This window comes from Nerophis lumbriciformis, linkage group LG33, assembly GCF_033978685.3.
Source record: "Nerophis lumbriciformis linkage group LG33, RoL_Nlum_v2.1, whole genome shotgun sequence".
In the NCBI taxonomy this organism is placed as follows: domain Eukaryota; kingdom Metazoa; phylum Chordata; class Actinopteri; order Syngnathiformes; family Syngnathidae; genus Nerophis; species Nerophis lumbriciformis.
The window spans coordinates 11,700,142-11,710,000 of NC_084580.2; the positions used below are offsets into that span (position 1 = coordinate 11,700,142).

The 9,859-nt window shown below is 43.3% G+C and overlaps 1 protein-coding gene across 2 annotated transcripts in view; it reads right to left on the minus strand.

The window, feature by feature from the left end:
* The window catches only part of ipo11 (importin 11), a 245,195-nt gene that overhangs the window by 103,663 nt on the left and 131,673 nt on the right, over positions 1-9,859 (minus strand). For both annotated transcript variants that reach the window (XM_061928189.1, XM_061928188.1), the window contains one exon: positions 2,176-2,289. In XM_061928189.1, the coding sequence (XP_061784173.1) occupies positions 2,176-2,289 (114 nt within the window). The remainder of the gene's footprint in view (positions 1-2,175; positions 2,290-9,859) is intronic.

Genomic DNA, 9,859 nt, shown 5'->3' on the forward strand with positions numbered 1-9,859 from the left:
ATTTGAAATCCAATGTGCATTTTCCTGCCCTATTAACTATTTTGTTCAATTGGTCGAGAAAATATTCAGTTGTAAATGAAAGCTGTAGTCCACTGTATTAACTGCTCACACATTTTTTAAAGGCATTTCACGCAAGACTGGGGCATGTAAGTAATGACAGAATTCTAATTTTAGAGAAATTGGTACATAGCACTGACTGATTGAAGAAGTGTGTTCCTTCTCAATGTCATGGGTATGGGGAGCTGAAGCGCTGAATAGTGGGACATTTTTTGCCTTTCCCACATCCGAAACCATGTGCTCAGACACTTGGAATCAATTTTAAAGCAAACCATGCATTTGAATAGGTATCATATCAATCAGATAGGAAGAATATGCTGAGGAACTGTGTGTTCTCTGCCAGTATACATTATATCAGTGGTCTCCAACCAGAAGCTCACTAGTTGATTTTGAGTATAACTGTTTGATTTCAGACATTATGTATCCATCTATCCATGGGGACGGCGTGGCGCAGTTGGGAGAGTGGCCGTGCCAGCAACCCGAGGGTTCCTGGTACGATCCTCACCTTCTACCAACCTCGTCACGTCCGTTGTGTCCTTGAGCAAAACACTTCACCCTTGATCCTGATGGGTCGTGGTTAGGGCCTTGCATGGCAGCTCCCGCCATCAGTGTGTGAATGGGTGAATGTGGAAATAGTGTCAAAGCGCTTTGAGTACCTTGAAGGTAGAAAAGCGCTATACAAGTATAACCCATTTGCCATATCTAACGACAAGTACCACAAAAAATGGCCACACTATTTGAATGGAGATCTTCCTAATTGAAGTATAATTTAAATATTGATAGTGATATAAATAACAAAATCCTTTATTTGTGTCAAAGTAGCTCTCATAGTAATACAAATTTACCTTGAAAGAAATGCATACTGAAATACAAGATGCAAATGAATTTTTTTTGATGCAAAATATGAGGTGTGAATACCAAAAAAAACCACAAAAAAATATTAACTCAAATGTATGCTTGCAGCTTAAATAAATATAAAAACAGTTGTGCTTAGTATTGTCTATAGCAGGATTTAATCATTTTCATAGTTGTGCACATCGTAACTCAAATGTACTGTATGCTCTTGCAAGTTAACATAGCAAAAAGCCAAGAGACTGAAAATATTCGTATATTGCGGCACTCGTAAATTGAAGTACCACTGTTGTACTAACACAGTATGCTATACTATTAGAACTGGCTTCCATGAAATTTATTTTTCTTTGTAGGGTGACTTAAAGCCAATGTTGTGTAAATAGTAAACAGTGTGGGTGAGTGATTTATTAGAGAGCACATCATCACATTACAGGTCTTTTAAGGGTGTATGCTCTTACATTGAACGCGCCGGATCAGCAGAATTAAAGCCATGCACTCCCCCTCCAAAAGTAATCTTCACCCTTGAAACTTAATTTTTGTGTTTTTGCTTCCATTTCCACAAACTGCATTGCAGTATATCAGTGAGAAGTGCTGAATTGACCTAGTGGCACAAGCATCTGAAACTGTGAAAAGAAAATACGAAGACAATCGGGCTCTTTTTTCCCCGATGTTCCCCCTTCCAGCCAAAGACGGGCCTACTTTCATTTGTCCTCTTCGACATTGCCGGTTTTTGCCATATATTTCTTCCTCTAGGATTTTGTTGGATCACGTTTGTTCACACATGGTTTGGGGCCTGGAGGACGAGTCTGGCTCAGTGGTGGGACTGAATCGGCGTGTGTGGTATTGATATTATCCTAACACACCACACACATACCTATCAAGTGTTCATTGCCTGATTTTAATCTTCACCTGTGGGGTTTAACTGATTTTTCAGCTTGTTAACTTACCCATGTATGTGTTAGAGCAGAAGCTGACAAAAAAAAATCTATTTCCAAATGCCAACTTTGCTTTTGTTGATGACAAGACAATAATTAGGCGTAAATACAACACTATATTTAGTTCTAAACCTCATTGACTGATGGTGCATTGAAGAATGAATCCTTTTTGACTTTTAAATTTTTTTTAATCCACTTCAAAAGGTGAGTGGTTTGCTTTTAAAGTTGTTTTGCTGGCAGGACAATGGAATGAGGATGCTGCAAGGTACCACACGCTCAGATAAGACATGGGAGGAATGTGACATGTGGTGCAGTTTGAAATACACCCTACCTGCACCAGGTGGATTAAAGTGGTGAGTATGGCACATCGCAGCATGTTGTGTTCTTCAGATTGCTTCCAAAGTAAGGGCAGGTATTGCACCAGACAGCCTACATATGGCCGAATCTGCATAAAGAAAAGCAATTTATTAAAAAGTCATTAAGGAAAATTCCAGAACAAAGATAGTTAGATAAAATGATCGGTCTTTTTCACAAAAAGATCCTGGACAATTGCTGCATTAAAGCAACAGTAGATACAGCATTTATGCATATTTGCATTTCACACAGAGCCCAGCAGGATATTGCACACTTTCACTCAGTGAACATCAGCCCAAACCATAGTTATAGCATAACTCCCCCTTTACAGCAGCAGCCATCTTTTGTCATTTGGTTATAAAATATGTACTGTATACGGTGAATCCGGAAAGTATTGACACAAGCGCTTCACTTTTTCCACATTTTGTTATGCTACAGCCTTATTGCATTTTTTTTTTTTTTTTTTTTTTAAGAGCTTTTTGCAATTTTATTAAAAATAAAAAGTAAATAAAATAAAATCACATGTACATAAGTATTCACAGCCTTTGCAAAATACGATGCAAATTTGGCAACAACTGCAACCTCTATTTTTGAATACAATGCTACAAGCTTGGCACACATTTCTTTGGCCAGTTTCGCATATTCCTCTTTGCAGCACCTCTCAAGCTTCAATAGGTTGGATTAGAAGTGTAGGTGAACAGCCAATCTCAGATGTCTCAAGAGATGTTCAATCAGATTCAAGTCGGGACTCAGGCTGGGCCATCAAAGGACATTTACAGAGTTGTTCTGAAGCCTTTCCTTCGATAACTTGGCTGTGTGCATAAGGTCGTCGTCCTGCTAAAAGATGAACCGTCGCCGCAGTCTGAGTTCAAAAGTGCTCTGGAGCAGGTTTTCACTCAGGATGTCTCTGTACATTGCTGTGTTCATCTTTCCCTCTATCCTGATTAGTTGCCTAGTCCCTGCTGTTGAAAAAAATTCCCTCAGCATGATGCTGCCACCACCATGCTTCATTGTAGGGATGGTATTGGCCTGGTGATGAGCGGTGTCTGGTTTCTTCCAAACATGACGCTCTATATTTCCGCCAAAGAGTTGAATCTGTGTCTTGTCAGACCAGAGAATTTTGTTTCTCATGGTCGGTCTGAGAGTGTTTTTGGTGTATTTTGGCAAACTCCAGGCGGGCTGCCATGTGCTTTATACTAAGGCAGGAGTCGGCAACACGCGGCTCCGGAGCCGCATGCGGCTCTTTGATCACTCTGATGCGGCTCAGCTGCATACTTGCCGACCCTCTCGATTTTCCCGGGAGATTTCCGGATTTGGTGCCTCTCGCAGAAAACTCCCGGGATTAACATTCTCCGATTTTCACCCTAACAATAATAAGGGCGTGCCATGATGGTACAGCATTTAGCGCCCTCTACAATCTGTACAAACAGCGTGCCAGCCCAGCCTTTTGTTGTATACATCTTCTGCTTGCACACGTAAGTGACAGCAAGGCATACTTGGTCAACAGCCACACAGGTTACACTGAGGGTGGCCATATAAAACAACTTTGAGACTCTTACTAATAATGCGCCACACTTTGAACCAAAACCAAACAAGAATGACAAACACATTTCGGGAGAACAACTGCACCTTAACACAACATAAACACAACAGAACAAATCCCCAGAATCCCATGCAGCCCTGACTCTTCCGGGCTACACTATACACCCCTGCTACCACCAAACCCCGCCCCCACCCCAACCCTGCTACCCCACACATCAACCCCCCCCCCCCTCCGTGCGTCGGTTGAGGTGGGCGGGGTTTGGTAGTGGGGGTGTATAATGTAGCCCGGAAGAGTTAGGGCTGCATGGGATTCTGGGTATTTGTTCTGTTGTGTTTATGTTGTGTTACGGTGCAGATGTTCTCCCGAAATGTGTTTGTCATTCTTGTTTGATGTGGGTTCACAGTGTGGCGCATTATTAGTAAGAGTGTTAAAGTTTTTTATACCGCCACCGTCAGTGTAACCTGTGTGGTTGTTGACCAAGTATGCCTTGCTGTCACTTTAGTGAGCAAGCAGAAGCCCCACACAACGTGAGCCTTGGCCGGCACGCTGGTTGTAGTGGGCTCTAAATGCTGTACCATCACGGCACGTTCGAGAGAATAGTTGCCCTGAAATTCGTAGTTTGCCGGAAAAATCGGGAGGGTTGGCAAGTATGACGCTGTCAAGCGCCATTCATAGAAAACTCGCGGGCCGCACTAACATTCAATTTTCATATTAAGATGTGGGCCGCGTGTCTGAGACCCTTGGTTTATACATAGCACAAAGCAAAAAAAAAACAACTTTGTATGCAGTGTTATTTCATTTTAAAATTCAAAAGATTTTTGTGGCTCCCATTGTTTTCTTTAATTTGTGAAACTGGTCAAAATGGCTCTTTAAGTGGTAAAGGTTGCCAACCCCTGTACTAAGGGATAGCTTCCGTCTGGCCACTCTTCTATACAAGCTTGATTGGTGGATTGATGCACAGATGTTTGTTCTTCTAGAAGGTTCTCCTCCCTCCACAGAAGAATGCTGAAGCTCTGACAGAGTGACCATTGAGTTCTTGGTCCCGATCGCTCAGTTTAGACGGCCGGTCCCGATCGCTCAGTTTAGACGGCCGGCCAGCTCTAGGAAGAGTCCTGGTGGTTCCAAATGTCTTCCATGTACGGATGATGGAGGCCACTGTGCTCATTGGGACCTTCAAGGCAGCAGATGCTTTTCTTTACCCTTCCCCAATTGTTGCCTGGAGACAATCCTGTCTCGTAGGGCTTCCGGACAATTCCTTCGACTTCATGCTTGGTTTGAGCTCTGTCATGTACTGTCAAGTGTGGCACCTTATATATAGACAAAGGTCTGCCTTTCCAAGTCATGTCCAATCAACTGAATTTGCCACAGGTGGACTCCAATTAAGCTGTAGGGCAAGGTTTCTACAGGCATAAACAGGTATAATGTAATGCTTTTAATGCCACTTAAAAAAATGTAATGCCCACGTCCGACTGCAGGTAGTTATCTACAGTCAAAAGCTTACAACTGTCTTTATAGACAAAACTGTAAGAATATGACATTAATAATCTTGAATAGTTGAAAAGTTTACATTAACCGTTACTCTGTAGTGAATTAGAGTTATCTCACAAGACTGTTTAAACGGAGAATGTATTTTTTAATTTATTTTCTATAGTGGTATCAGTACCTGCCAGTTGTGGTGGCGACATCAGAAGTTGCGTTGTTAGTAACGCCAAATACATTTTGCACGGTTTACTGCTGCCTGCCTTTAATCGCTGACTCGTAATTAGCTAATAGCATGTGTGATTTCACCGCATTGATGCCCAGTGAGCCAAGTTTGGAGTTCTTCTTGCACAAGCTGCAGAATGCCTCTCGGGGTTCACAATCAATGGGCTTTAACCAGGTTTTGAAAAGTTAGCCAGCAAGCCACTTTTGCTGAAATTTGCATTTCCCCCGACATGTATTAATAGCACGTTCACAGAATGTAGCATTCTAAGCATCCGGTGTTCCAACTTCGTGCACCAGTCAGTCATCATAGACAATAGCCAATTAAAAGGTTCTGCCTGTCAATCATCATACTGTACTTTCAATCAAAAGTATTAAATGTGTATACAGTCAAATTGAATTGTGAATAACAATTTCTGTTCTATCAATTGTATAGGCCTGTGTAACAGAGGCCACCCAGTGTGGCTGGGCCATGTGTACGCTGGTAGACATCACTCTCTGACAACCTTAAGAGCAGTGCTGGATGCCGAGTTGACAACTCTGGTTTTTAGCTTGGTAGCAAGCATGCTGCACTCTTTTTCGAAAGACCCAGGTTTAAGTCCCGCGTTGGCCAGAAGCAAAGGTGTGTTACACCTGGTCCAAAAACCAATTTTGCTGCACAATTAATTGTCACAAAATGTATTGGTGATAAACAACATTATTGCCAGCTTTATTTTGTGACTAAATTATGCACTAATGTAGTTATAGTATATAATTATAATAATAATAATAATAATAATAATGCAAGTAACCCTTCTTCTTCTTCTGTCGTGTGTCTTTAGACTTTCAGCTCTGTTGAGGCGAGCCAGGTCAACGTGTCATCGTCCAGGTCAATCAGACCTTGTTCGCCATTCGGTGGCCGGTGTTTGGGGCAACTAGTGACTATGTGCTCTACCGTCTGGACTGGGTGCCCTCACTCGCAGGAGGCATCATCCGCAAGTCCCCACCTCTTCATCGCTGCTCTGTAGCGTCCGACGCCGGTCCTCAAGCGGTTGAGGGTTGTCCACTGCTTCCAGGGCAGTTCCTGGCCGGTGACGTCTGTGGGGTCATCGATGTAGTGGTGCAGCCTAGATGGTTCTGCTAACATCCACTGTTCTCTCCATCTCGTCTTGACCCAGGTGGCCTTGGAAGTATCAGCTGATGTTGTGCTGAGCAGCTTGTGGGCTTGGATGGCAAAGGGGCGCCTTGACTTTAGTCGCACGCGTGGTGGTGTTTCTGTGACAATCTTATGGAGGAGGTGGGATTCGCTGGTCTGTGCCTTTCGGGAGAGGGCCAGTGTGGCTGCTCCTCGTCTGATGTTTGCCGGGGCGATGCCAGCGAGGACGGGCAGTTGGTTTACTGGGGTCCCTCGCAGACACCCGGAGACGGTCAGCAGGGCGCTGTTGAGGGCGACATCCAACTTCTTTACATGGGGGCTACGGCACCTACCGGGGCATAGTACTCGGCGGGGCCAGCGTGGACATGTGCAGTGTCTTCGTCGTGGCTCCCCATGTGGTGCCGGCTAGGCACCGTATTAGGGCGGCACGGGCACTTGTCTTTGCCTTGGCACTGTGCAGGTGTTGTTTGAATGTCAGTGTTCTGTCAAGCTTCACACCGAGGTACGTGGGAACGGGCTGGGACCTTAACCGGGCATTATCCACCATAATGTTCATCTCACGGGCTGCTTCCATGTTGTTGAGGTGGAACATTGAAGATGTTCTCTTATCCATGCTGAGCTTGAGACGCCATTTCCTCAGGTATGAGGACAGGGTGTTCATGTCCTCAGAGAGGCACTGTTCTGCTGCTTCCCAGGATGGCTTACTAAGTAGGATGGCCAGATCATCTACATAGCCATACTTCTTTGATAAGTTGTAATTACTGTAGTCTTTTTTTTAATTAATATTGCAATTGGAAGCCCGTAAGGTCAATAACAGAATTAGCCTGAATAAGTAAACATACAAAAAAAAAATGGACTGAATCTCTATTTTGTTGTGAATGCCATCACGGCATACTTGCTTGTTCGTCCGTGCGTGTTGATGGGCTCATGCTGCTCATTCAGTTTGAAGATGAAATGATTATACACAAGGACATTTGGCTTTGTAATAACCTTTTTTTCTTCTTAAAATGTGTTACCTGATTATCAGTGCTTCTCACTAGTGCAGGGCTCGGCAACCGGCGGCTCCGGAGCTGCATGCGGCTCTTTGATCACTCTGATGCGGCTCAGCTGCATACTTGCCGAACCCCCCGATTTTTCCGGGAGGTTTCCGGATTTCAGTGCCTCTCCAGGAAATCTCCCCGGGCAAACATTCTCCGATTTTGACCCGGACAACAATATTGAGGGTGTGCCGTGATGGCACTGCCTTTAACGTCCTCTACAACATGTCGTCGCGTCCGCTTCTACACCATGCTATCTGCGTGCCGGCCCGGTCACATGTAGTATGCGGCCTCTGCTTACACACGTAAGTGACTGCAAGGCATACTTGGTCAACAGCCATACAGGTTACACTGAGGGTTGTGATATAAACAATTTTAACACTCTCACTAATATGCGCCACACTGTGAACCCACACCAAACAAGAATGACAAACACATTTCGGGAAAACATCCGCACTGTAACACAACAGAACAAATACCCAGAATCCCATGCATCCCTAACTCTTCCGGGCTACAATATACACCCCCGCTACCACCAACCCCCCCCCCCCCCCAACCATGGCCACCTCAACCGACGCACGGAGGGGTGGGGGGGTAGCGGGGGTGTATAATGTAGCCCGGAAAAGTTAGGGATGCATGGGATTCTGGGTATTTGTTCTGTTGTGTTTATGTTGTGTTACGGTGTGGATGTTCTCCCGAAATGTGTTTGTCATTCTTGTTTGGTGTGGGTTCACAGTGTGGCGCATATTAGTAAGAGTGTTAAAGTTGTTTAAACGGGCACCCTCAGTGTGACCTGTATGGCTGTTGAACAAGTGGGCCTTGCAGTCACTTATGTGTGTCTGCAGAAGCCGCATACAACATGTGACTGGGCTGGCACGCTGTTTGTACAGGTTGTAGAGGGCGCTAAAGGCTGTGCCATCACGGCACGCCCTTATTATTGTTGTTTGGGTGAAAATCAGCAGACATTCAGGAGAATAGTTGCTCTGAAATTCGGGAGTCTCCCGGAAAATTTGGGAGGGTTGGCAAGTGTGATGCTGTCAAGTGGCATTCATATAAAACTCGCGGGCCGCACTAACATTAAATTTTCATATTAAGGTGCGGGCCGCGTGTCTGAGACCCCTGGTTTATACATAGCACAAAGCAAAAAAAAAAACTTTGTATGCAGTGTTATTTCATTTTAAATTTCAAAAGAGTTTTGTGGCTCCCATTGTTTTCTTTAATTTGTGAAACGGGTCAAAATGGCTCTGAGTGGTAAAGGTTGCCGACCCCTGCACTAGTGAGTCGGGATTAACGAGCCAATGTCCGTACATTCTGTGCATGTTTGCTAAAAGCTGAAATATACTATTGCATCCCATAACTTGCGTATGCAACATGTCTTGTTCCTTTACCTATGTACCTTCCCCGCAGACCTTTAGTGCACAGCAAAAATATCTAGCTTCGTGTCAGCATTCACTAATGATGACAAAGAAAAACAAAAAGATAATGTCCACAATTTCAATCAGACAAAATCTAAAAAAAAATGTAATAAAACTATTATACGTATATTTTTTGTTCTCTTTAATTTTGTTATCGCTTGCATATGTTCCATGTTTCTTTTTCTCATGATAGTTTTTTTATTGATTTAATTAATGTTACTGATTGTTTGAATTGTATGTATCATATTGTTGAAATTGTTAAAAAAATTAAAATGTGTGATTGGTCAGCTTTTTACAACATCATTTCCTTGGTTCACACAATCCACTTTTGCAAACGTCTTTCCTACAGTTTCATTGTAATGTGTAAAAGTGACCATCCATCCATTTTCTACCGCTTGTCCCTCTCGTTTCAAAATGATTTGTTCCAACTTCAACATTAAAGTGAGTGCTGCTTTAGATGCCATTGTTTACGACTACCACTACCACATACAGAAAAATGTGTGGAATGAAATTGCAGGTAGGTCCCGCTTGCGCATTCGGAAACAAAGATTGTGTATGACTGACAAGAGACTCACTCTGTCAATGTGATTACACTGTCGAATAAACGTGCTCTTGTGCTGAGACCTCAAATCAATTAGTTGATCAATATAATATAACCAGAAGTAAGTTTTGAAATTGTAGCTCTTTAAAACATCTTGTAAAAATGCATATCCTCTGAAAGTATTCCAAATACCGTATTTTTCGGACTATAAGTGGCAGTTTTTTTCATAGTTTGGCCGGGCTCCAGTGCGATTTATATATGTTTTTTTCCTTCTTTATAATGCATTTTC